Below are 27976 nucleotides of genomic sequence, written 5' to 3'. Positions count from 1 at the left end.
ATCGGCGCCCCGTCCATGTATTGATCTTCATTTTACAATATTAATTTGCGCTTGCAATCAGCTGTGAAGGGATGCCATTTGATTTCTGTTGGCCGGTAATGTGCCAAAGTCGGGGCCGTTGTCCTCGGAGAGGTGGCACGCGTACTTGAGATGTCATTTAAGAGGATTGAACAGGTGTCTTTGGCCCTTTCTAATAATGCGAGAGAAATGAAGGCGGCGGGAATATTATGGATGTGTGCAATCCGCACCGTTGCTCCCCTTTTAACCGTGTTAATTACATTTGATCTGTTGCAGGAGCAATATCTGCAGCAGAGTGTAACTGTCTGGCTATTTCCATCTGTATCGGCTCAAAGTTCATGAAATTTCAATGAACATTGATCTCTCTCCATTGATTTATCTTAACTCCAGATCTTTGAAATTTTAATTTCCTGTTCATCTCGAGGCCCGCTGGAGGTGGAATCACTCAATGATAACTGGCAACAGTGGATGGAGATGATGGTCAGTGAGGTTTGCTTTGCTTTGCGTGGGTGTGCAGTGAAGAATTCCAATTTGCTTTCCTTTTCAAACGCCGTTTTCATCTGCATGCGTGTTTTCTGCTCTCTCGACTCCCGCCGAGTTCCCAAAAAACCATATCTTCTTACGCCCGGCTTCCGAGAGAGCCTATCGGGCCGCTTTTGCCGACGAGAGGCGATCCGGGGTTTGCTGACGCCGCTCCCGAGTCGGCCGAATCCTCCCCAACTAGATGCGCGGGTGCCTCCGAGGCTTGGCGCGCGCCGTTTGACGAGTCGCAAATGCAATAACACTTGAATGAACTTCTGCCTGTGCTGTTTATCTGGCTCCCCCTTTCCAACTCCCACTCCACCTCTAATTTGTGTTAAGGGGAAAGAGAAAAAAAAAAATAACTGCTCAATGGTGTAGGAGGAGTGGAGATAAGCTCGAAGCAGTTAAGTATAATTAGCGAAAGTAATAGCTGGCAAATGGCAACAAGGCTAGGTTTTTATCTCCTGGAAAGATAGAGTTATCGTAATAAGCTGTAATGGCTGGCAGGAATGCTAGGACGCGGCGCAAGCTTCCATTCAGGCTCGTAGACTTAACAAGGAACAATTTCCCTGAAATTTACTGCTTTGCTCAAACATTTCCCCATGTTTATGTCAGTCGAAACATGTGCTCCGTTCGACTCCATACGGAGCGCCGGCGTGTCAGCGCTTTGCCATGTCGCGCCGGAGAGCGGCAAAGCCGACTCTTCTTTTTTGGAGGAAACGTCCGATCAAAACAAGATCGGGAAGTGAGCATTCCTGTCTGAGGAATTCCACTGGAGCCCGTCCACCGGGCGCTGGTGGGCCTGCGCGGCATTGAAAATTGGAAGCGATACGGTCGCAGCTGCGCACCGAGTCATGCATTCCACGTCTTCACATTCTGAAACTTGATCGTGAGCTCGCAGAAGGTCAGAAAACTTTTGAACGAAACAGCATTCCTCAAAGACACAATCACGGGGAACGTCGCTTTGTTAATAATCTGCCCGATTCGACCGAGGTGTTCTCATCTAATCGTGGCGGGATATTAAAGTGTGGAAAAAAAAGATCCGTTCGACAATTACATCTCGACTAGCGAGGGAACAAAAACAAAACGTAATTGAACAGACCTGTGTAACCTGTCAAAATTTGAACGGAAGATGAGCAAGGAAAATTCTATTCGTCCATAAAGCCGCCCCTTTCCTGTGCTCTTCATCTGCTTTCCAAAGTATTCAAATGCAAGTCCTGCCTTACCTCCCCGTGTCTCTTTTTCTCTAATTATCCGTGAGGTCAGTAAGCAAAATGGGGAAGAAGCCAGGAGATCAATACAAATTATCCCTGAGCAAACCAGTGCTGACAGTTTGAATTGCAGCATATGTTTACCCAAAATCAGGCAATTTATCTTAATATCAGCCGAGTAATGCAGCAGGGGTGAGAGGTCACACAATCTCTCCACCTCATAATTACCCACCTCTAAAACAGGAAAGTGGTATTGATTGGCCGCGGGCCGGGAAGCGGGCGTGACTGGAACGTGCCAGCAAAACACCCCCCCCCCCCCAACCGCCGCTAAACAATCCACCACCACCCGTATCATAGCTCCCCCTTCTATCCTCTCTCCCCCCCCCCCCCTCCGCTTGGCTAGACTCCCCACCCAGGGAAGGATTTATGGGATGTCTGTGGAGGGTTTCATGTTTCCATGCAGCGATTGAAGGCTCTCACAGTAACCGGAAGGAGGGGTGGGACAAGATGGGCTGAGGCAATAGCCCCCCCCCCCCCCCCCTGCCTCGCCTTGACCATATTATGAAAACAGACTTTTGGTCAATGAAATCATATGGTAAAATTATGAGAAGTTGTATTTTTTTTTCTTTTATGGAATTGCAACGGGGAGGAGTAAATATTCATAGAGACCCATTTTGTGCTTTTGCTAGATTTATTTTACTATAAAAAAAATTTTTAAGTCCGTTTTGAGCATTAAGTGCAATATTAAAAGACAATTCAAGCCTTAACTTTATAAAGACTTTGTAAGAATCTTAATTTTGGACCCACCCCAAAATTACACCCTAGTCCAAACACAAAAAATTCATAAATTGGTTCCTGCATGCAAAATTATTCCAAAACCCGGACGAAAAGGGCAGACAAAAGAAGCGAGAGGACGACTCGGTGAGGAAGGAGGATGCTGTCACAGTGTGTGGCATTCCGAGTACAGCCCGCAATCATTGTGAAAGAAAATCTTTGTACAGAAGACAAAAATCTGCGGCACAGACGCAAGCAACGTGCAGCTCCGGCATTTATTTCCCCGTCCGGCAGCGTCTAAGTGCTCAGTATATATCATCGGCGGCTCTTGCAGGATTATTGACATTGTCTGTGTCTGTCTGCGCCGATGTACATGCGGCGACTACAAAACTGTCAAGTCATCAAGTGACAGCGCCGTTTAGCGCTAATGCAAGTCTCCATCAGCTGTCACAAGCATTTGCATGAAATCAATAGCAGATGGCGCTCCGTGTCACCAATTTCATTACGCCGGGGTTGTTACAAAGATCATCTCCATGATAGATGAGAGAGCGTCTCGGCGGCCGGCCGGCCGCTCGCCGACGACCCGACTCGGGCTCGCCGCCGCGGATTTCCATTCACGCTTAAGCCTCGACGCCTTCTTTAAGGACATCCGATATCGTTCGGGCACGGTTATCGTCGGTAAAGGCGGCGAGCCGAGGTCCGCGCGTGGTTCCGAGCGTGTTCCCGGCATGCCTGGCGGCTGGGAGCGGGCCCCAGCTGAGGCGGAGGACAGGAGAGCGTGATGTATCACCCCGAGAGCGCCCACTGACAGCCTCTGATGATGGATGGCCTGATTATGGAGTGCTTTTTACACATACACAATTTACATCACACTGAGCGGCGGGGTCCGGCGGGGGCCGCGTACGGGCAGGTGCGCGTGCGTGCTTGCACAAACGCGCCGATAAGAATGAGCTTGGAAATAACAAAGGAAAGCTTGCAAATTCCCGGCTACTGCCTTGTCATGTACGATCAATACGACCAATCAATCCTTTATTAAGGGGGAAGACGGCGTTTGTCCACTGGCTGAGACGGGGGGGGGGGCCATTTTGTCGCTTTGGGTACGCATGATGAGCTGCCAAATTAGATTTCCAGCAGTGTACGTTACTCAGGTGAGCTGAGAAAATGAGTACGACTGTACTCGCGTCGCTACGCTAGTTCCTCGCTATCGATTAGCTCCCCCCCCGCATCGCATCGGCTATGCTTGAACACATAATTGCTGCATTTGATCACGCTCGAGCTGGCAATTACTGTAGCCGGGTTTCTGGAGCGCAAAGGTACGGTGTTGTGTATTTAAATTGGGGGGGGCGGGGCGACAAAAGGAAGCCGGAGCTGTTGAACGCATTTGGCGTGCTTTGCCTTTTTTCCGCGGCAGCAATTTCAGCGAGGTGTGCGGCGTCAATGTCGAAATGACACGCTGAGTAATGAGTGATGGGCCAAATTAGAGGCTGAACAATGAATAGAGGCAGACACTTCTTATTAGTCTCCATAGAAAGTCATTGATTTATGAAGCGCCTTGCTCGCCCGACTTACTCTGCTGAAAATGATATCTACATTGAGAAGTGATGTTCTCTATTAAGTCATTCCTTCCCCCTTTTTGCACCGCTCGCCTCTCTCCCCCCGATTGACCCCCCCCCCCCCCCCCCCCCCGATCCTGCCTGGTAGTGTACACATGATTGTTTAGAACCAGGCGGCGCTGTGAGGAAGCCTTCAATTACCCATTAAGACTGTCAGACATAAAGCGATTCCGCTCTCACCAAAGTCTTGGTTATGATTCATTTACTTTGTGCCCCTGATTCATCGCCCAATATGCCCGGCGCTCCAGATTACTATTTGAGGGGTGGGGAAGATTGATGGATCCGTGGGATCCGCCGCCGTATTTCACGGACGCTCTGTTGCGGTACAGTCGGTGGCCATGTGTGAGATGACAGCGGCTTACACTAGATCAATGTGTGGACAGCCTTTCACAGATTATTAAAGCTCTGTTAGATTAAAAGAGACGCGCCGTGTAGTTTAGTTGGAGTCAATATTCTACAGTAGATTAAAAAAAAAAAAAAGTAGGTCATCACGGCTGTTAATGGAATAACACTTGTGTCATTTTCCTTCGCCACCCACGAAGACACCGCAGCTTTTTTTTTCTTCTTCTTCTCTTTTCATGAACCGAATTGACGCCCCTGAGGTTTTGTCGAAATTAGCCATTCCGAAATGACTTTTGTACTGTAAACGCTAACAGATTGCTCAATTACTTTCTTCCTGTCTCTGCAAAAAAAAAAAAAAAAACGCATAACGGGCCCGCCGCTAACGCTCATCTCCTCTCTCGCGCAGCCCTCAACGAGCCCACCATCGACTACGGTTTCCAGAGGCTGCAGAAGGTCATCCCCAGACACCCCGGCGACCCCGAAAGGTTACCCAAGGTCAGTCCGCCGACTCCCCGTAAAACCAAAACCGCTTTACGAGAACTTTGCTGCGGCGAACGGGAGATTGAAAACAAAGCAACATTAGCGAGGACACGCGGTGCTTTAGACGGAACAGCTTTGCCTCGCATATGTGGCTTAGCCACTAGCCAGCGCGGTAATTGCGTTGGTTTAGTGCGAGGAGAGAGGCGTAAACTCTCTGTGCGGTAAAATAGCTCAATCAGGCCTTTTCCTCTCCAGTAGTCTGTGGAGATGGTAATCTGGTCAGAAACGACGTCTGCGCCCTCATTACCCCGCTCATGTTTTCCTTTCATTTTCTGCAGCTCGATTTGGTTTAATCTTTTGTTTACAGAACCCTGTGCCGTAAACCCCCTCGTCTTAGCGCCGCTAATAGACAAAGACCGCGTGTTATTACGCCGCGGCTTTCTTATTGTTTTCTTTTGAACCCGAGCGAAGCGGTTGAAAGCCGCGTCGAGTTCGCCGACGCTCTCGCACAAACGGATCGCGCTATCGACGGAGGGAAGATCGTTCTCCCGCTGAGAAGAAACTCTTTGATACTTTTTCCCCCCCCCCCTCCTTCCTCGTCTTTGATTCTCTCGCTCCTTCCATTTCCTATTGATAAAAATCTATCTCTGAGCTGTCACTAATTGCTACCATGCCGGTCGGTAACCATTTGGGTGACTGACGTTCCAGATGTGTCAAGTGTAATAATATGACTGATTAGTCTATTCAAAGTAGCGGCGGCCACCTCAGAGATTTTAATAAGAGCGTCAAACCTTTGAAGACCTTATCTATTCAATCCCAGCATGCAACACAGCAATATCATTAACGTCCAACGGCCAATTTAATAACGACCCCCACCGACCGCGCGGTGGTTCGAGACGTTTTTGACCGAGGCGCCGCCGAGAAGTCGAGCATGGCGGCTAGCCCTCGCTCGCCTATATGAAGTGTTTCAATTAGACCCCGGTCCCCGGCGGAGACGGGACGCAACACCTTGACATGAAATGTGACTCTAATTTTAGCTAGTAAACCCCGACCATAAGCTAAAGCACCTTTAATATCCACTTTCTCCAACACGGCGGCCATTCCCGGTCAATGCGGCTGCACTATTTCGATTCTATAAAGTCACAGTGTCTTTGCAGCCAAAAAAAAAAAAGACAGGCGCATTGTTAAACACAGCTTTATTACGGAGAAAGCAGACTTCTTTCCATGAATACAAAGTGTTGTTGGCAGTGAGACAGCTCTTGACACCGGACCCGAGATTAGTTTCCTGGGCGCGTGTATACTTAATATAGCCCCCCGCTCTGCCAGCCTTTGCATGAAACAATCACAGAGTGAGATGAAACCCTGCACTTCCAATAAACAACATAAATATTTGATTTGCTCTCTAATGGACCCAAATATGGGGTTCAGGGGGCATGTAAATGATCCCGCCGAGTGATTCGTCATTGTTAAGCTTGCCATCCCGGGGTCAGCGCTGAGGGTCAAAAAGCACATTCCCAATAAAAGAGCCGGCGGCGGCCGCGGGGCGCCGGCGTGTACGTTCCCGATGAGAACAGAAACGGCATATAGAGAGCGGCCATTACCGGGTGCAGGTGAGCTAAGGAGGAGGGGGGGGGGGGACTCTATAAAAAGGAGATAAAGCTGGAGGACGCAGGGCGTGCATTAGCAGAAAGGCAAATCGACACCCGGCCCACTCGCCGCCCCGCCCCGCCCATGACTTCACCCTCCAGTTGATAATATTACTGCGCTATTGATTTCCACCAGCCTTCTCCCTGGGACCAGTAAGACACGTGGTAATTGTAAGGAGACAGAAAGCCAATATGGGAGTGCTCATGGATAGCGAGGGATGCACGCTAATATTGTTGCTACACAGAGAAAAAAAAAAAAAAAACATGGAGGGAGGGAGAGTGGTGGTGGTGGGAGGGGGGGCGGCTGCCTCTGATTGAAGTTTACCTCGTAATTCTAAGACAACATCGTAGATGACAGTCTGACCCTGTGGGAGGAGTGCAGATATAAAAATTCAATGCAAAGTCCAGGGTGAATATGAAAGTAATAAGTGTGAGCAGTCAAGTGATGAGAAAGGAGATTGGTTTGCGGGCATTGCGTTAAGTGAAGAGAGACTTTGGAATTCACCCCCCCCCCCCCCTTCTCCCCGTTCTTAAGATCTTGTTATAAAACAATTTTCTGTTCATAATATAAAAAAGACAATTTATAATACCATTTTGTGCCCTCTGGCAGTAATGGACAAATAGACTGGATATCACATTATATCACACTCAATTTCTCTCTTCTGTAACAAATTAGATTCATTATGAAATTAAAAGTGGAAACTCAATATTGTTTTATTATTAAGCTGATTGCTTTGGCTTCTTTACTTTCCCCCCCCAAAATGAGCATAAGCCCATTCTTTTCCGATTGCCGGCGTAATCCGCCAGGAGAAAATATTACAAATGTGCTCATGTCAAGCAATTACCCATGTATTTAAATGAATCTCTCTTCCTGTGCTCTTTGAAGTACCTTCATCTAATGGCCCCATGCTTCTAAATGCATTCATTACCTCGGGCTAGAGCTAACAGAGTAATTGCCTTACACTTTTATAATGGCATTAGCACTCGCAGCTACATAACCTAGGCCCTCTTTTATTAACTGCCATCATATAAATACAACATCCGTGTTAATCTAGCGCTCCAAGAATCACATTGGGCCCGGTTGGGCGAGACCCCCCACTTTCCCGCTTGTTTTATGACAAGGCGTCATTTGTTACGACTTCCCCGCCGAAAGCGGCGTCTAAATCTCGGGTGATCTGTCACGCCAGCCAGCCAGCCAGCCAGCGAGAGCGAGCGAGCGGCTCCCCTCGTTGAAACAGTTGTCGAACACGAGACCTTTTATGCAAAGCGAGGCGGCGAACGGCGCAAAATCGGTCACGCGTTTGTCGGCGAACAAAAGGAATCATTTGAGGCCTTTAATTGTTTCAATTTACCATGGCGTGTTCTGATATGTCTCCATGACATGAAAGCCAATTACACTTATTCTGGAGTAGCATTCAGATTTACATGGAAATGCCCCCAGAACACTATTCGCCGCTAATCGTATTCACAGCGTGAGCCGATCCGCATGAAGGCGTCTCGTCGGGAAGACAACAAACTTGCTCCTTGATTGGGTGCGGCGCTTCTCATCATCCTCGGATATGACCGGGCCGCCACTTAAGCGTAGCCCCGCCGGTCGGCTCGGTTAGTTAAGACGCCGCGCGGTAAACGACAGATTAAGGATGAGAGGCAATATCGTTTGCTCTCCTCCTCCTCCTGCTACATTTTTTTTTATTTCCTCCTCCCAAGCTGTCCTTATGTCACCGCCGCAAAAGTGCCATATGGACAAGGAGCGAGAGGACGTTTTACAGGGAATGAAACACGGCTCGCCTACGAGAGGCTTTTTAATTGCTTTAATTGTTGCTTAAAATTGAGAGCCGTGTCGGAGAGCTTGAAATATGATAGAATAGATTATTGGTAATTATTAAGCGCAGACAAAAAGAGAAGCAAAGCCACTTTATCTCACTCGGCGAGCGCCGGAGAAATCTGTTCTGCCTGATGAGAACACATCAAGACAGCTGGTCCTCTCATTTAGCCTACCTGCCTCACGACAAGCGTAATTCTTTATTTGTATGCAAACTAGATGCATGCCACGTTGAGCATACACACCAATTTCAGAGGTAAATGCCCATTCTAAGAACCACCCATCCGGTAACTTGGGGCTGGATTAAGCGATATGTTTCTATAAGAAAAGGCGGGCGGACGCTGGAAGTGGCTTCCACAGCGATTCATCTTGATAAATCAAGGGGCGCTACGTAGGCGAGATATGCTCCTCTGGATGAAAGCAACCGTAAACACGCGCTCGCTCGCTACGCCGCGCCCGGCCGGCCAAGGCGGGCCGAGGCGTCGGAGGCCCGTCGTTTGAAGGCACCCGGCTTGTGTTTACATTCATTTACGGCAGCTGCCGTCTTAATCCCGCACGGCGATTGCCAAGCGATGGAACACTTCAGACAAATTACCGAGGCCCGTGAAAGAAAACACAGTCAATGTGGGAAGACAACAAGCGCCATCTGAGATCTTTCTGCTGACAGATTTGCATTGCTTTTAAGCGAGCTTCTAAGAGCCCGGTCAACAAATCTCCACTTTTTTTTTTTTTTTACAGCAGGTGACAACAAGCGTGCCTTTTCCACAAGGCACGCCACCCCCTCCCGCCACTCGCCTTTGTGGCACTCGAAAAAGGGACAAGAGGGTTTTGCTTTCCGGCATATTGCCTCCCCCCCGTATTATAAAAGCAAAGAGAGCAGTCTGCTTTGCTTGAGAGGGATTTAATTGTAAGTGGCAAATTCAAAGGGAAGATAAAGACGCGACAAGCGGGCCAAACCCCGCCACCTAGCCCGCAGCTCGGAAGAGAGCGACGGGATCCGGGGCCAACTCATTTTCCGTGTTAAGAGCCAAAGCAACACAGCTAATCCGCATTGTCGAGCCGGGGCGAGCGTGCAGACATGGATAAGACCACATCCTGAGCATCCGTGTCCCCAAGGCACGGGCACCCAGCTCCTGCTGGATGGGAAGTCATTTGTGAAGTCCTTTGCAAGCAGCCAGTCAAAGAGGTTAATTGAAAAATTCCTTAATGTCATTACAACAGAACTAGATTAACCCACAGCTAATTCACTTTATTGTTCTGAGGAGAGGGGCCTCCACGCTGAACTCTGGAAGCCCGGAATCAGGCGTGAGGTGTTGTTTTTAAAGGACTATGCCGGTTTAATTAAGATAGGGAACATTATTCACCGCTCTGCATGCATGGAAGGAGTAAAGTAGTGTTTAAATGAAGGCGCGGTGCCTCTTAAAACAGCAGCGCTCCTCATTTTTGCCAAACCCGCTCGGTGCTCGAAATAAGCGGATTCGCAAGGCTGTTTGAGGGTCGGAATTGAGATTTTGCGACATATTGAAGAATAAATTGAGACTTAAAACCGAGAGAACCAGACGCAGAAGAAAAAGAACCACTTAGATGGTTTCAAAACGCTTCACTGGGTAGTTCGAGATAAAGGATTAGCATTTTGCGCTACTTATGCGAACGTGGCTTTGCTAATAACCGTTTCGGCTAGTTACTAGTGCGCCTAAATGCAGCAAAGTCGCTCCCGAGTGAGTCATTATCGCACGGCGGTGTATAAGTCACGTTTGACCATTATTATACTCGTGAAGGGAAAAGAGAGCGATGCCTAAATGCTAACCTAACCGAAGAACGCCGCCGATTGCTCGGATGACACTTTTCGCAGATGTCTGCCTGAAATTCAGTGAAACAAAGAAACATCCAAAGTTGAAAACCAAAATGGCAGCGCAATTTCAAAGTCTCGCCCGCCCTCGTAATGTTTCCGATATCCTTCATTACCGCGTTGACTCTGAGCATTTTCTCTGCCTTCTTTCCTTCATCAGGAGGTGTTACTGAAGCGGGCGGCTGACCTCGTCGAGGCCCTGTACGGGATGCCCCACAACAATCAGGTCTGCAAATAAATGAGAAATTTACCGAAAGCATCACCATAGGGGATTTCCGCACCACTATATCTGGAGCGAGATGCGAGCTCAACCATATAGCCGCGAAGCAGGCATCAAAGCGGTGGCGCAGCTTTAAAAAAGGAAACTCAAAAAACCTTTGCCTTTCCTCGCCGCGCTTCTCAGGAGATCATTCTGAAGAGGGCAGCTGACATCGCCGAGGCCCTGTACAGCGTTCCCCGCAACCACAACCAGATCCCCTCTCTCGCCAACACAGCCTCCCACGGCATGATGGGAGTTAACTCCTTCAGCAGCCAGCTAGCAGTCAACGTGTCTGAGTCACAAGGGAACGACCAAGGTATGCGATTGCGCCACTCTCGGCTGAAAAAAGGTTCTGCGGCGGGGAAATGCCGACGACTTGATTTTCTGCGCTCGTTAAAAAGATAAAATGGATCGAAATCCACATTTTTTGAGTAACTGCTCCGACTCCAGAATATAGGCCGTTAAAGGCCCTCCTCATTAAGTTCCAACCTCTGTTCTTATTAAAGTGCCATCTGCAGTATGAGCGGATATAAAAAAATATATAATTTTGATTGCAGCTGTAAATTTCACCGGACAATGAACAAACCGTCCTTTTGTTTCTAACCCGCCCACCCACCTCTTGGGTCCTTCCGCAGTGGGCTACAGCCGGAACACCAGCAGCGTGTCCCCCCGGGGCTACATCTCCAGCAGCACCCCGCAACAGTCGAGCTACAACACCGTCAGCAACAGCATGAACGGCTACGGCAATGCCGGCATGAACCTGGGCGTGCCAAGCTCCCCGGGGTTCCTCAACGGATCCTCTGCCAACTCCCCATATGGAAGTGAGTAGGCTTGCCGTCGTGGCGCTAAACTGCCGCTGATTGAATTCCAGGTCCCGCGTTCGTTTTTGCTTCAATGAATCATTGGCGACGGGGGTTAGAATGTTGCTGCTACTGCTAATGTATTACTATCCCTGCGGCGGCTCGCTCCGAGTGCTTCTCGGAATACACGTAATAAAGATTAAGATGCTTTTTTTTTTTTTTTATTGATTTCTACGCGATATGCAATGGGTGAAATTGGATGGTTGGTAGGTTTACAGCTGGATCATTCAACTGTGAGTTCCTACGGAAATCTCGGGAGTCAAATCTCGGGACCTTCAGCCACAAGCCGCGTTCTTCAACCGCTAAACCACAGTTGGCACATAATTAAGTCAAGTGAGGAAGCCATGTTTGTTTTGGATTACACAAAGAAAAACGGTTTTCCATGAAATTCTGTGTGGCGTTAACCAACAAACTGGATTTTTATTTTTGCTGCTTTACTGTATTTTTTTTTTACTATAAGGTGCACCTGAGGTCTGGTTTTGGGATGTTTCTATATATTGGGCGTGCTTGCTGGCTTATAAGACAAATGACTGCACATTAACTAAACCAAACCGATGCAGCAAATGTGTCAAACTTGATTCGACATCCGTACTAAAGGCGCACCTGATTATAAGGCGCACTGTGGATTTTGGAGAAAATAAAACAAATTGAAGTCCACCTTATAGTCATTTCAATAACTCAAATCAACGATGCTCGCAAGGTAAGTATTACTCTTGTTATTCCAAATTTGTTCTGCCAGACAAGTTGTGGATGGTAGGACCCTGTAAGTACTGACCCTGTCCCCCCCCCCCATCCAACTCCCTGACCCGACCCCCCTCCAAAGTAACACTAGCCCAGCCTTACCTCAACTGCCCTCTGCCTCTCTAAGCACTACTCACAGCACGTTCTCACTCTCACCCGCCCTCCCGCAATCTCTCCCTCCCTGTCGTCTCCGCAGTTAAACAAAAGAGCGCCTTCGCCCCCGTGGTCCGACCCCAGGCCTCCCCACCCCCCTCCTGCACCAGCGCCAACGGCAACGGACTGCAAGGTGAGCCCCCCTCACCCCCTCATCCTTTCCCTACGGACTACTGGTCAGATACTGCTGCTCAGGCCTCTGTCCGGTTTGGTGAGGGATTAATCATTACACATATATGCATTTTGACAGGCCAATTTACACATCACACGCACTTGCATACACGCACGCACGCATACACGCACGCAACTGACTCATCTCACACGTGGGGGACCCGACTCAAACCCTCGGCGTCCTTCGCTAAGGACGATCCCCGCCGACGTCAAAGACGCTCGGCGGAATTGTTTTCGGTAATTATATTTATTAGGTTTGCGAGGGAGCGCGCGTCACCGCCGACGTGATTGGTTTGAAAACAAGCAAAGGCGTCGGGTGCGCGCCCCAAGATTAATAACATTGGGCTTAATGAAGTGGGAAATTAAAGTTCATCTCGCAACACGTTCATACTTATTAATACATGTTGTGCAGAAATTAATGAGCAATGCCTCGCCATCATCTGCGCTGGCAAACTTAAAAGCATTCCAAGCATGACTCTACAAATACACTCCCAGCAAAGTAATCATATATCATTCCCGGCCGGCACTTTGGTATTTGCCTAATTGTTAAAACGTGTAAAAAGTGCCGCGTAGATAAACTCCAGTCGCTAATGAAGCCCCGAGCAGATGGTCGGGCTCCCATCTACGGAAGCTACCTTTGATCGCGGCTAATCTTTCTCGGAGCGCCTCGACCCGCGTCGAGAGGAACGTCGGGGCGACTGCGCCGCTTGGTTTCCCCGGAGCGTCGGTCGCTGTTTGCTGTCGCCCCGAACGCCCGAGTAGAAATATCACACGTTAAGCAAGGCCGGCGTGCTGGGGGCTGAAATGTCAGAGCAGGAGGGAGCTTAACAAAGTCTCGCCCACTAGGAGGGCGCGCAGCTGCAGGCAAACACTCGCAGCGCCGGCCGACACACACACACACATATGCACTCACACACACGCACACACACTTAGAAGCACAATTTCATTGCATTTATTTCCAAAACTATTTGAGGCTTGGTAGACTAATCAGCTCTTTCCTCTTTTTCTCAGCCATGTCCGGCCTCGTCGTCCCACCGATGTAAATGCACTTTCGTCATCTCAAGCACCAGTCTACCACTTTCACAGGACACGCCCCCCCCGACCCGCCGCTTGGGCACACAGCAGCAAAAAAAAAAAAAAAAGAAAAAAAAATAGGCGCTCGTGCCATGTATAGTCGACTGCTTGTTCCGAATCTTTACGAAATGACTAACAACCCCGCAGAAGAAAAAGGATCCAGCGAGGAACCGTATTTTTTTTTTTTTTCTTTTACCGTGGGACGTTTGTTTTGTTTGTTTCCCCGCCCCCTCATTGCATCACCCTTGACCCTGGAGGACACAGGTTTATTTTGTATACCTGTCTGCTCGCGCTTCGGCCTCGGATCCGTCCCATCGACCACACACTCAATACTGGAAGGGACTCTGTGGACTCACCGTTGTACAGTAAAAACACTGATGTACAGTACATTTGCCAATGAACTTGTTTGCCTCAGAAAATTCTTTTTTTTTTTTTTTCTTTTCCTGTTCCGACTCTTTTAATAGATCCACACACGAGAGTTGTGCGTCTTTATAATGTGACTTTTTTTGGTATTTTTAAATGTGAGGAGGAAAAAAAATAACCATACACACAGGGGGCCAAGACAGTTTCAACTGGAAATTATAAGAGATATATAATGTAGTTAATTGATCATAAAATTACAAGGGAGGGAGGGGAGGGGGGGCGGTGAAGTTGTACCATGTTTCATTCCTGCATTTTAACTTAAATTTTGTAATTTATTGTAGCTAGAAAAAAAAAAATCATCTTCAAATGGTTAAAAAAAAATCCTCTTTGACTCAACAAGCACACTGATGTGTACAAAACACTGCTCTGTTGATGAATATGATGTACTTCCATGTCTAGAGCTTCCTTTTAAGCAAGTGTGTTTTGCCATGTTTTTCAACTTTTTTGCTAGCACTGTATATTAATGCATTCCTAGGCTACTGTGAAGTCTGTTTCTTGTTGATGAGGAGCAGTCTCTCCCTTCTATAGCTCCAATTCCCTTATGTGTTTTATATGTGGTTAAAAAAAAAAAAAAGGTAGACTATTGTGATATTGCCAAACTTGTGCTAAATATTTATACATCTGTCTTTTTCATGTTCTTTTAGATCAACACACAAAAAAAAGTCCAAAAAAAGAAAAAAAAAGTTGAAAAAAAAACAAACAAACGCAAATCCATTGAGAATGTAGGCGTAAAGTAGTTCATTGTCATATTTCTGTTCCAACACACACTTGCGCTCACTGAGGGAAATTTTGTAACATATCAACTATAAATAATGTATTTATCTCTGAAATTTTGTATATTGCTTTTCATTCTGTATGTATTAATCGTCATTGCCCTTAATATAGTGATGCAGCACAGATAATTCAGCCAAGAACTGTTGCCTTCATTTGTTTCTTTTTTTTTGTATTTGATGAAATGCAATGTGCATATATTTCACGTGTATCCTCAAAAACTTGCGTTACTCCGCCGACTCTATCGTCCTTATTTTTTTTTTGATTTTTTTTTTTTAAAGGGGAAGTCAAACTTCATTGTTTATTTTTATATTGATTTTAAATTATCTATACAGACCATTTTGGAGAAAACTTTGTTGGTTGTATTGTCAAAATAAATTGTTTGTGACCCATATGATAGTTGTTAAGATCCAATAGAGACTAAAGTGCATGAGGGGACAACCTTGGAGATAAAAAGCAAAAATGAGCAAAAAAAAAAAAAAAAAAAGCAAACAAAAAAAAAAAAACAGGCTCCATTTGTGGTTGTATTATTTTCTGTTTTGTAGAATGTAAAGAAGTCATTTTTACTCACCACTTATGACTCTGCCACATAGCTTACACGTGTTTACAGGGGAGAAACATTAAAAATGTCAACATTTGGAATGGAAACATGATGTTTTATTAAAAATTTCCAGTAAAAAGAAAAGGAAAGAAAAACACGCGCACTTTGCCCCGACACTTTTTGAGGCTGAGCGACCACCGTTGAGACGAAAAAAAAAAACTCACTGACATTGTCAGCTGCTTCAAAGCTCCATTGTAGTCATTCATAAACAACGACGGCTTTTTATTCAAAGCACCCCAAATGGGGCTCATTGAAATCCCTCATTTCATTGCATTAAGCCACCTCGTTAATAAAGAATCGATACATTGAAAGCGCAAGGTTATCCTTTGTCTATAAGAGCCGCTATCGTTTTGAACCCCTTTCGAGCGGAGAGGAGAGGGAGGGGGGGCACCACTGTGAAATCTATACTCATCAAGTGGGTCAAACAGAAGGAGAGCAGTGTTTAGGGGAAAGGGGGGGGGGGGGGGGAGTTTTCCCTAAAAACAAGAGCACATCTTATCTGGCGTCCTAAGCGCGCAGTGAGAAGCAGGTCACAAAATGTCAATTTCCCATCAAGGCAACATTGTCCGCCGCCACCTCTCCTTTTAATGCACAATTAAGCGGCGGCAACCTGAGTGCCAATCAGCATATCGCAGCTTATTATGTCAAGGCGCCGTGCGCGGCCGACGCTGCGCAGATAGTCGGCGAGGTGCTGATAGTGCAAAAAAAAAAAAAAAAGACGCCCTCAAAAGAGCAATTTAATTTTCAGCTGCGATCGCCTCCTAGCCTCAAATCATTCCCTCGATAATCCAAAGTGCCTGATAACAATAGCGGCCTGACATTGCATTATCTGTTTCGGATACCGATGGCTTTGCTTACCTACCGCTTCCTCTCTATTATTCATGACCAAAATCTTGCTCAGCCAGGAAAATGCACAAACTGTACATTTAGCTGGAGGGGGGGGGGGGGGGGGTGTAAATTAAAGCCACGGCGGGAACAATAGCCGAGCGCAAAAAGGGCGGAGGCAAAACAAAACAAAAAAAAAACAAACCCAGACAAGTTGCGAGGGTGAAAGTACAATCAAAAATGACATGTTTGCTCAGTTATTGCCAATTTTAAGCGCTCGCAGGCAAGGCTGGAGGTGCACTCGATTGTCTCAGCAGGTTTCCTCTCCGTGTCCGGCGAGCCGGGCCGGGCCACGCCACTCAATCATTCTGAGAGCCTCTTTATTGGAGAACTCTAATGGCCACCCTCCGCCACGCTCTTAATGTGTGCATTAAATATTTATAAATCCTGGGTCAATAATGCCCCATAACCAGAGCCCCCTTCCCCGCCCGCCATTGCGTGCGGCCGCCTCCCTCCCTCCCTCCCTCCGTCGGCAAAAGGTGAAGGGGTCACGCAATCAAAAGGGAGAGCGGTTCGCCGTACGTTGGCCGTTCTTATCAAGATGGGCCTCAGTCGTGCTTATCTGTCAAAGAAGAGAAATATTGAAAGCAATATCGATCTTAACTCGGCTTGCCGAGGGGCCGCGCTTCAAACGTCTGCTGGTGGATTGTTATATTTAAAAACAAAAGAGAGAGAGAGCTTAGAATTTAGAATCTGGAACAACAGCCAGCGCGGCGGCAGATTTATCCGAGCCGATCCGCGACTCGAAATATTTCTTCATTAGCGGGGCGGGTTAATCGCGGCGTCTCGGCGGGTGACTCGGTCGCTTTGGTTGACCGTCGGCCGGCGGGGTGAAAGATTGCGCTCTGGAGATAGCGCCTGCAACAAAAGGCCGGCCGGACAATGAGCCAGTCGATGGAGAGCGCCGGGGTGAAAAGAACCACAAAGAACCGCGCATGCTGGGAATTGGGCCGCTTGATAGAAAGGAATGAAACCTTCAGACCGGGCCATGGAGGACAAGCATTCAGAAGAGAGGGGGGGCTTTATCAATCTGCACTTTCCCAGGAGAAAAAACAATTCCAGTTGACCTTAAAAGCGAAATATTAGCTTACGCATGCGTTGCTTATTGAGGAGGTTATAGGTTGACGTTTAATGGATGTTGCCGTGGTCGTACCTTTTGTGCTGGCGCGTGTCCGGACAAGGGCCCATCAAACTACAGTAGCATGACAATAGTTTATCTTGGCCCGCCGGTGCTGAGGAGGTCTTTTTAGGGATTGGCCGTTAACTGCCGAGCCCGGTGGAGCGGAGATACTCGAGCGGCGCTTCGACCTGGGAGAGCGCAACTTTGAGGTCTGACCTTTTTGGAACAATCCCACGTCGAAACAAGAGCTTTGACGCCCTTTTTTTTTTTAAAAATAGTTTGCGTGTGAATGGGGGAACATCTGATAAGGCGGCGGTCCCCCGCTACGACGCCACAAAGCGTCTTTCCGATCCGTGCAAAGATTTCCGCGTCGCTCAAAGGATGAGTAAAGTATGGCGGCCATTAAACTTGAATTTGGCTGTCATTTGATACTTCATGAATGTTTCAGTGAATTTCAAATCGGCAAGATTTTGCCTCGGCGGGAGCGCCGCTGCCGCGTTCAACCTATTTTCCCTTTACGAACTTCGCCTAGTCCCCAAAACGACTCCCTAAATGTTGGAAGCGTCGGGCTGCGGCGATAAAATAAGCGCCGCCGTCTCGCCGTATAGAGTTGCTTTCATGGTAGCCCCTCTGTAGTGCTTTGTCCAGTACTTCTGGATATGATATCATCTATTAATAATGTATTGGCAATGGATTACATAAAAAGGGAGCAGAAATAACATCCAATATTCATGCCCCCTGAGCTCGACTGTGTCCAATCCGTTTGGCCCATAAAACCTTCGCCCCATTTCCATATCCGCTGCGGGTCACGACAGGTCCGCCGCACAAAGGCTCAAAGAACAGCTCCGCTCAGGAAAAGGGCAGTAAAAAAAAAAAAATCGGGTGGATTTCTGAACCCATATGAAGCAGCATCGCCCCCTAAAAAAAAAAAAAAGCCTGTTTTTGTATTTCAGCGCCTGTGAGAAACCCGGTGCTACGTTTCCCTCTTTAATTGTGCCACTTGAGAAATTGACGTGCCTCCGAAACATGGCATGAATCTCGCAGTTATTGCAGTCCCCTTGGCAGGGAATGTTGATCCAACATCTGCATGCTATAGAAAGTAATGGAAGTAGCAGAGGTGGCAGCTGCAACTCTACAGGAAGTGTGCCATTTTCAGGCAGCGGCGCTGCGAGAGCCGCTAACTGCCAGCCTGGTCTTGCAGGCGCCTCTGATTGCCAGGACACTCTGACAAACAGGCTGGGGATGGGAGCGCCGCATCCTGGGGGATGACAGCTTCTGTTTGATTGTCAATAAGGCTCATTAGCAGGAAAAATGGCAAATGCAAAAGCAGATTAAACGGCGCCCCGCCTTGTGTTTTATTTCTCCAACTGACTTTTTTTTTTTTTACTAGTGAGGCAGAAATCTTCACAAAGACGTACAATACTTTCTTGAAAATCTCGGATGTGCCCCCCCCCCCTCGTTTCAGGCAAGGAGCGGCCAACAAAGCGGCGTGTAAGGGCCTTTCCCTGAAGAGTCCTTGTCACGCGGCGCCAAACCTCTGTGATTATCGTTGTTTTTGCAGAGAGTGTCCACGCCTGCCAATACCGCTGTTCCATAAATGAATTTGGCCCCTCGTCAACGAATTACCTAACACGCAGAACTGTGTATGTGTCACATCCAATTCCAACTCACCGGCTTTGCTGGTGCGTGTCAGCTGGAGGACTTAATCATCAATCGTCAATCATAATAAGCGAAACACATTGATAGGGCGTCTCCTCGCCTCGCCTCTCCCCCCCCTCCCCTCCCCTCGCCTCTTTCGCACAGTTAAATAAAAGTGTAAAGTGAGAAGTTAAAACTGACCTTGTTAAAAAATCAGCACCACAATTTATATTCCTAATTTAGTGTATGGATTAATTAGTCTTGGCAAGTGCGCGTATCAGCTTCCATCTTCGCCTTGACATCACAGAGCGCTATCAAAAAAACATCTCTGGAATGATTTCTGTCAACGTAATCTGCATACGCCGTGATGTGTTATTTATTTTATTTCGAATATTTCCAGCGCCACACTTTTAATGAATACTTAATTGGACAATTTATAGAGAAGACTTATTCCGCCGTTAGCCTCTAATCAATAACCTCCATCTCCCATCATGCAAAATTAATCACTCTGACCTGTTATCAGTGCGGCAACGCGCGCACGTGCTACCTCTGATGCTAACTGCTAACTGGCACGCACAAGGCTGAGGAATCTGGCTCCTATTTTTTTTTCCCCCCTCCTCTGCCTGATCCGATCCTCGCCGTCGTATAGATGGCAGTCTGCGCGAGCCAGAGGCGCTGACAGAGCCCAGATGCTCCCAGTCTGTCTGGTGGGACTGGAGAGACTGGTGCCACGGGGTCCCGGAGCCTCTGAAGTGCCGCCCCCTCCGTCAACAGGACCAAGGCTAGACCTGCACTTTCTCCAGGCTGAGACACTCGCCATAGCACGCTCAGATTGATACGTGCCGGCGGAGGCTCCCACGTAAGGGGGAACGTTGGTCATCAGCCGGTCTTAATTAGAGAACGCCGGTTCTGTTCTCGGGTTCAGAAGGTTACCATGACGTACTGATGCAAGGTTACTGGCACGCACTCACACATCGATAGCTCTCAAGGGTTTTTTTTGTTTTTTTAACTTTTTTTTTTCCATTGACTGCTTTTTTAGTACCATGAGGCACATTACTGCACATTAAGGGAAACAAACTGGAACAGCAAATAAGTCAAACTTTATTCGGCCTCAATTATTTAGCACTATGGTACGATTGCAAAACATTTTAGACAGACTTTAAGAACAGGTTGTTGTTTTTTTCCCAGACCAAATGGGAAGGAATTTGAAATGATGACAAAGCGAAAAGCCAACATTGAACATACAAAAACAAATTCTACAAATGTTCAAAATTGAAAGAAAATCATCAGATATCACAAATCCAAGCTGTTTCCATGTTCAAAGGGAGGAAGTACAAAACAAAAACGTATCGAGCCCCGTCGCCTTTGTTTTCTGTTACATTTCACACACAACAAATATTACACTAGCTGGTTATTTATAAAACCTGATTATAAGGCACACTATCATTATTGGAAAATATAAAGTGTGCCTTATATTTGTGTGTAAAAAAAAAAAAAACTAATCCTGCTCAATCTCATCACGACTGCCTGAAGCAGAGCCTACAAGTCTCCAATCGCTTTCCCCTCGTCCCTCTCCAAAGATACCGCGTGTGCTGATGATATTGCTCTTTGCGGTGGCAGCGCTAGCGTAGCATAGCGGCGGTGGCGGCATCTGAGGCTGCCGCCGCGGCAGCTGTCGTGGCTGGCTGCACGGTGCCTCGCTGTCAGGGCCTCCGAGGCCAGCCGGTCCCGGCAGACAGACAAGAGGGGGAGGAAACCCGATAGTGCGGCCAAGCCTGGGTCTGACTATGCGAGCTATCTATTCCCGTGTCTGTCTGGCTGACTGGACTATCTGCATAGCAAACACTCCTCCGGCTTGCCGGCGGCACTGTGCCCATCTCAGCTTGCCTCACGCGCTTCCCCCCGAAAGTTTCTAATTCTTATTTTCTAAAGCCGGCAAACTTCTTGGAAATCATAAAAAAGCCGCTATGAATGAATCACTGATGTGGCTGCAGGACCCAGCTCGCCTTTCTACCGAGGGAGGGGGGGAGGGAGTTGCGGAGTTATGATCCGACACGTATAAGGAGCGAGACACGGAAGCGTGGAGTGTGTTTGTATTTGATGTGGGGGAGAAAATTGTTCTATAATGAGGAAGGGGTGCCGGGATACGAGATGGGAAGCGGGGAGTTGCAGACAGGATGTAAGTTATGAGAAGGAAACCGACGTTGGGGTTGCCGTTGTCGCCAAATCTTTCGGCCGCCGGTGATGAATGCAACCTGGCCGGGTCAAAAGTATGAACTCGCTCACGCTAGCAAACATATTCTTTGTGGGGAGTGTGTGGTGTGAGAGAGAGAGAGCGGCATGCGAGGGGGGTTAATAAATGTTGAATCAAACGCCGCACGAGACACTCACACTCCTTAAGGGTTGCCCATTAGCGCTGTGTGGGTGCATGGGGAGTTTATCAGTGTCTGGGTGATTTATGAAGTCAGACTCAATATCATCCACTTCACCCACACACATATGGACGTGCACATGTGCGCACATGAGCACGCGTGGCCGCACGCTCGTGCACCCACTGAAACCGGAGGGGGGGGGGGGGGGGAGACGGGATATTAGGGCAAAATTAAAGCTTTGGCGTAATGAGATGGACTCGGCCTCCTTTAATCAAATTCTGACTGTTGGATATCCAAAATGATAAAACAGCAATAATACCGAGAGTACCAATATATCATAGGGTATGTAAAAAAAAAAAAAGTGAAAAATAAAAAATGTGTGAAATATTTAATATAAAGCGTTGCCTAGGGTACCTGAGCAATTACACGGCCAATTACTGGCGGCTCGGCCGACGCTTTGAAGCTGGACTTGTTTTCAACAGCTCCAGTCGGCAGCAACTCTTGCTGGCTAAATTTGTAGCGATCCGCCGAATTTAGGTAGCCACCAGCAAAAAAAAAAAAAAAAAAAACGAAAAGAAAAGGAGGGTGCTTACAGTGCACTTCAGAGTGCGCCGAGCTTAAATGGGACCCCTTGTGGCTGTGTCACAACTCCCTTCGTTAGGGGGCTGACTGTAGCCTGTAGTCACCACAGGCATCATTAGCCCTCTGTGAAAGCGCAGACTGGCTCTCATTCTTCATCTGCCTGTCTGCCGCCTTCCACGTCCGTCCACGCTTACCCACGGACGGCGGCGTCGCCGGTCGGAATTCAAAAAAAAAAAAAAGTTGAAATATATTCAAGAGGAGGGCCGCTGGAATTGGATCAGTAAAGGTTAGAGTCGAGGTTATTTTGGGAGGGTGGATTATTAGGCTACCTGTGCTGCACAGAGGAGGAATAACTATGGACATGTCAGGGTCACTCCGGAATTGCATTAGACAGTGAGGAGAATCAAGAATTTAATAAGGGGGAGAGAAAAAGAAGCAAAGCGTCAACGCAACAAAAGATCCTTAAGGGGGGGTGGAGTGCTGGAAATGTTCACTCAAACCACACACACATACACACACACACTCCCCGTTCCGTTGCCCCCCTCCATATGGTCCTTCCGAGATAAAACAATTGCTCTCAAAAGGGATTAAACGCGGTTGCGCGGGGAAATGGAATAACATATAAACACGTAAGTTGCGGATCAAATGTGCAAAGATGAATTCCAGGTTGAAATGTTGGGATGTCAGTTTTGCCGTTCTGCACTGCCCTCTAATGGAAAACGCTCGGCTCGGAGAGAGCGAGAGCCAGCGAGCGAGAGAAGCGGCTCTGCACAGACTTTGAGAAAGACACGCGGCCTAATCGCTAATGAGCCCGAGGCGGTCAACTTTTTATTGTAAATAAACGCAATTAAAAATGATGAAAGGCTCTAATTTGACAGCGTGGATTTGAAAAAGCTGTCGTATATAAAAATGCATCGGCGAGACGTCGACGAGAGCAAACGACGGCGTCTAAATGGAGACGAAACGAGCTACAAAGCTTTGTAGCGGCAAAATTCCGAGCCTTTATCACTGGATGTCGAACAAAGCACTCGCTTGGCAGGAAATTAAAAAACCAACGAGAGGTACAAAGACTAATTCGGCTCTCAGAAAAAGAAAAAAAAAAAAACAACAACAATAACAACAACAATACAAGAGACATATTTTTAAGGGAATAATAACGCTTTAGAAAAACAATTCCAAGCGCTTTCTGGCAAACGCGGCAGAGGCCCACGGGAGCGTTGCAATGTTTGTAAATCCGACTCTTCTCTGTTTAAGTTATTTTTGTACGTTCTAATTCGGCAACGACTCGCTAGCGCATTAACTACGCGAGCATCTTTATTCTTAGATTTCAAAAAAAAAAAAAAAAATTGAAATGGAATATTTACGTTTGCACTCAACTTTGCGCTTCTGTTTTATGTGTTTGTTTTTTTTCCGTCTTCAATACTTGATCGAGTCGGCGTCGGTCGTGCGTCAGTCGTCGCCCCTCGTGGGCCAGCAGCCATTGTTTGAGGCGGTCGCCCCGGCCGCTCATGTACGGGCCGCTCTGGCCGCTGCTCGAAATGACTCGGTGGCAGGGGATGATGAGCGGAATCTGGCACGGGCAAACAAAAGAGGAATTCATCCCCCCAGGAAGCGGACGTGCAACTTTTGCAAATGTTGTGCAAGCACATCTTTTGATGTCTTATCTTTTTCTGGAAAGGTACAATTATCTACCCTGCATTTTTTTTTTAATACAATTCACTACAGAGAATTGAATTTGAAGAATAACCCTATGAAGTGTAAATACAGTCAAAATATCGTAAAAACAAGAAAAGTGGGAGTGGCTGTCTCTTGACAAGCACTTCCTGGTCTAAATCTATTACGGATGGAAGCGTCAACGGCGCGACTTGAAAGTAAGCCACACGCAGATAACGTGAATCCGCACTTTGCAGCCGAGCTCAAAAACAAACAAAACAAAGTACCACAACAAGAAAACGTCGGGTTTGATGGCGCCCGATCGCACATTGGGGCTGATGGCTGAGTCTATGGCGATAAATGTTTTTTCCCCCTGCTCGTTCAAAGTGTAAAGCAAAGAAGCAATCAAAAATTAATGGGCAAAAACACCAGCAGGATGAATATTCAATCGAGAGGGTGTCAACATTAAGATCTGATAAGCCTGTGATCATTAAAAAGAGGAAGTCGGTGGAGCGTTTACTCTTATTGCAGACGACTGCCAGGGGGGTCCCGGGTTCTTTGTAAACTAAATGGCTGGAGAAAGATTAAACAAGCCAGCCTAAAACGCTTCGATCATTGTAAATTCCGAACAAGAGCGGGGCCAATGCTTGCCGTGAATCACGGCAATTATTTCATGTCAAACGCTCCTCCATTGATTGGTTAAAAAAAAAAAATGTCGCTGCCAAAAGGGCGGCGCCGTGGCTGTAATTTCTGGTTGATCATAACTTGATGCCTGCCGCGGCATATAAAAGTTGGATGTGCTTCGGATCCATCATTAAAGCCGCTCCCAGATCAACAGCAATAAAACTTTCCGAGCCCCGGATTAACCTTGCGGACAGAGAAATACTGCTCCGGTATTCAGATCGATATTGTTCCCCGGGTTCGGAGGGAGAGCGGGGTACCCTCAAGGCCTTCGGATCTGCCTCCTGACTGTGCGGAGGGGAGGGGGGGGGGGGGGTAGGCTGCGCCGTGGTGGGGCCGAGCGGGTGGGGGTGGTGGTTTAGCAGCGGATGCGCGAGGACGCTCAACGCCGGGCTTATCGATACTCAAATCCTGGCGAGGAACGAGAAGGCGAGGATCGATTGAGCACACTGAGCTTTTGGCGGCCAGAGCTGGAGCGGCTGACAAGTAATTGACACTGACAATCTGACTCTGGATCAGTATCACTGGCTCAGGCTCTCGCCCTCCCCTCGGCAAAACCGACGAGAGAATATGATTCTGCCCTCCGGAAGCGACGCCACTGGCGAGTGTAACTAATCAAGTATGTACAAAAAGAAAAGTTACATCATGTGGAAAATATAAAACGGGAAGAAACTGCCCGACTGGGTTTGTGTACGAGAGGTGCCCACAGCGCTACACGGGCATGGCTAAACGGCCTTTGATCAGAGGGTTTGATCAAAAAGAAGACACGCCACTTGCCCTCTGGCCCTCCGTTCGCCGCAAAGACGTGCGGGGCCGGGCTTCCTCCGTGAGGTAAGAGGTATGGGGGGGGGGGTTTAACATCGTGTAGACGACGAAGCCATTTCCTTTCCCCTCATCCGCTGAGGGGGCCCGGACAGGATAGGATGCTTGTTAAGTAACATATCCTGCATGAGGTCGAAACCTCGTCTCAGCAAAAGAGTCGCAAGACTCCCAAAATGGCAGATTGCATCATCAAAGGCCATTTTAAATTACGGGGTGGGGACTGACCGCAATTGTCCAAATTGGAGATTATAAAGGTTTGGCCTGATGCCGAAGGAACATCATATTTTTGGACATGTGTTTGTGTTTTTAATGTTTTTTACATTTTACATTTTGTTTGTGGATGACCAGCTCAGTGGCCTAGTAATAGAGTGTGAGAGAATATTATATTTTTTGGACATGTGTTTGTGTTTTGAATGCTTTTAACATTTTGTTTGTGGATGTCAGTGGCCTAGTAGTAGAGTGTCCGCCCTGAGACTTGGAAGGTTGTGGGTTCAAACCCCAGCCGGGTCATACCAAAGGCTGTAAAAATGGGACCCATTGGCTCCCTGCTTGGCACTCAGCATTAAGGGTTGGAATTGGGGGGGGGAATGGTTCGGCCTAATGCCGGAGAAATATCATATTTTTGGACATGTGTTTGTGTTTTTAATGCTTTTTACATTTTGTTTGTGGATGAAAGCGTGTGAACAAAGCATAACGTTGGTGCATTGCTGTGATATTTTAGAGGTGTGATTTTTTTTTAAATTTATTTTAGGTGATTTAAGCAAATTTGTTATTTTTTAAAGTATACACAAAGTTAGGGGCGTATATTAATCAGTACCAGGGGGATAATATAGCTTTACATTTCTAAAAGTATTTGTCACATTTATGTATTATTATTATGAGTAGCATGTTTTTTTTTAATCTTATTTAGCTAGTATACAAAATATTTGAAACATTTCACACAAATATGAGGCAGTTTGGCAACAATACAAACAACAACATTGGCAGTGTAAATTCAATACATTTTTATGCATGCACAATTCATTCAAATGTGCATTTGTACCTAATGGTGTGTTTACATTGCAAACATGTTCTTAGCTTAGCACAAACTAAAATGATATGAAATAGACAATGAATGGGACTGTCTCATTTGTGCTAATCAATCGACTTACCGTGGCTGATGATTTAACACTGCAGGTCAAAATGTGTCTCATTAGCACTCGTTTTCTTTTGAAAGCCTAACTGTGCTCGATTCTATAATCACATTTGAAAATGTGTTGGAAAAAGCATCAGTGACACCTACCGGGTTCTTCCTCATGGCTCCGCCTACCGCCCGAGCCGCTCGGGGGTTTCCCGCCATTTCAGCAAGTTGTTTGTAGGAAACCGTTTCTCCCAATTTTACGTCTCGGAATAGGACGTGCAACACGCGACTGGTGAACGTGTCTTTTGGGGGGGAAAAAAAGAAAATGATCAATCAGACAAGAAATGGCTGCATCCAAGTACACAAATCTAAAAATTAGACACGTTCATCTCCGTTTAATTGGCTACCCGTTTTCCCGCTAAATACATGCAAGTCCCTCCATTTGACCTTAGCGCGTGTAATAATACGGTACAGTAGCTGATGTGAGAAAATTATTTCCATGGCGGAAGGAGGAAGGGAAAAAAAAAAAAAATCTAGGTTATGCACTGAAAGGTCACAGCTAAAATTAAAAAAGTTGGCTCCTTCATTTAAAAGGATTAAGAGAGGCCAAAAAGACGGCAAATCTGCTCCAGATTTTTCATAATAATCATTTGAATGTTGCATACCATTTGTGGCAGCCGGATGACTTTGAGGTTAATCAGACCAATTTGTCCTTTTAATTGCTTTCTATTCAGAGTAGATTCATTATATCATGGCCACTTAAATGGCAGAATTCTTCAAATCATCCGCAGCTTAAGCGGCCACATTAACAGCTCTGATTTCATTAGCACTTTAGCGCTAGCTTTATCTTTTTTTTTTCTTTCCACCTCTTTCTTTTTTCGTGGATTACCAGGCGAGGCGTGTTTGTCTAGGCCGGAGTTGATAAAAAAAAAAAGAGGCGTTTGGGAAAAAAAAAAAAAAATCGAAACGCACCGCCGCCGCCGCCGAGCTTTTGTAAGCGAGCGAACGCTTTGCGCGCGAGAAGCTAACACGACGCGGCAACAATGGTCTCGTTATCAAGAGGAGCTGAACTTTGTCTGGTACACACGCAGTCATGAAAATTCAATTAGTGATCTCCCATTCTCTCTCATTTATATGGTCTAAGAGAGCACATGACAAGTGATGGAGGAGAACTCCCGCCTAAATTGGCATTGTGTGAAAACATGTCACACCCCTGTCTCACTTCTACAGAGTGAACATCTTTTTGCTCCCCAGGCTCCCTCGCTAGCTCAGAGTCACTCTCGGCTACACAAAGCCACGCCGACGAGGCAATTTGCCTAAACTGGGGGGAATAAGTGTAAAACCTAAAGGGGATACGTTTGATTGATGCGTACCCGTGTGACTTCTTTGTCTTCAACCGGGCCCGTAGGTACTGTTTAATCATTTTTCAGGTAATAATCACGCTGTCAACCAGACGACGGGGCTCTTACGGAGACGGAGCCCGTGTTATGACGAGGGAAGAGACGCCCCCCTCCCCAAATTTCCTTTATGCATTAAAAAAAAAAAAAAAGTGATACGACGTGCATCTTGATATCACTGATGTGACAGTTTGCCCAGCGACGATGAATCCCACGTCGACCCGGCAAATAACACAAAGTTGACGTTTGAGCCCAAACGCAGCAACAAGCAATTCCTGTTTACTTTTTTTTTTTTTTTTTTTAAACCTCTCACGACAAATTCCCAGCAGGCTTCCCGGCGACAAGAAGGTTAAAGAATGGCGCCCTCATCAGCGAG

The 27976-nt window shown here is 47.0% G+C and overlaps 2 protein-coding genes across 10 annotated transcripts in view; one reads left to right on the top strand and one right to left on the bottom strand.

The window, feature by feature from the left end:
- The window catches only part of LOC147049927 (transcription factor COE3), a 71659-nt gene extending 57498 nt beyond the window's left edge, over positions 1 to 14161 (top strand). For 3 of the 5 annotated variants that reach the window (XM_085923025.1, XM_085923024.1, XM_085923029.1), the window contains exons 11-16: positions 4887 to 4975; positions 10438 to 10503; positions 10681 to 10852; positions 11172 to 11357; positions 12334 to 12501; positions 13473 to 14161. In XM_085923025.1, the coding sequence (XP_085779151.1) occupies positions 4887 to 4975; positions 10438 to 10503; positions 10681 to 10852; positions 11172 to 11357; positions 12334 to 12501; positions 13473 to 13504 (713 nt within the window). In that variant the 3' untranslated portion in view covers positions 13505 to 14161. The remainder of the gene's footprint in view (positions 1 to 4886; positions 4976 to 10437; positions 10504 to 10680; positions 10853 to 11171; positions 11358 to 12333; positions 12502 to 13472) is intronic. The other 2 variants (XM_085923028.1, XM_085923027.1) reach the window with 1 other exon arrangement.
- LOC147049926 (methylated-DNA--protein-cysteine methyltransferase-like) overlaps positions 1 to 27976 on the bottom strand; it is a 168417-nt gene that overhangs the window by 60142 nt on the left and 80299 nt on the right. For 3 of the 5 annotated variants that reach the window (XM_085923030.1, XM_085923031.1, XM_085923032.1), the window contains 2 exons: positions 26366 to 26505; positions 16690 to 23497 (listed from right to left, as the gene is read on the bottom strand). In XM_085923030.1, coding sequence (XP_085779156.1) covers positions 23300 to 23497; positions 26366 to 26505 — 338 coding nt within the window. In that variant the 3' untranslated portion in view covers positions 16690 to 23299. Of the gene's footprint in view, positions 1 to 16689; positions 23498 to 26365; positions 26506 to 27976 lie in introns of those variants that run through there. The other 2 variants (XM_085923033.1, XM_085923034.1) reach the window with 1 other exon arrangement.

The sequence above is a fragment of the Syngnathus leptorhynchus genome, chromosome 10 (genome assembly GCF_054491065.1).
Source record: "Syngnathus leptorhynchus isolate UIUO chromosome 10, UIUO_Slep, whole genome shotgun sequence".
Classification (NCBI taxonomy): Eukaryota; Metazoa; Chordata; class Actinopteri; order Syngnathiformes; family Syngnathidae; genus Syngnathus; species Syngnathus leptorhynchus.
Note: the sequence above shows the minus strand (reverse complement) of the source record. Positions and strands in the feature narration are given on the sequence as shown.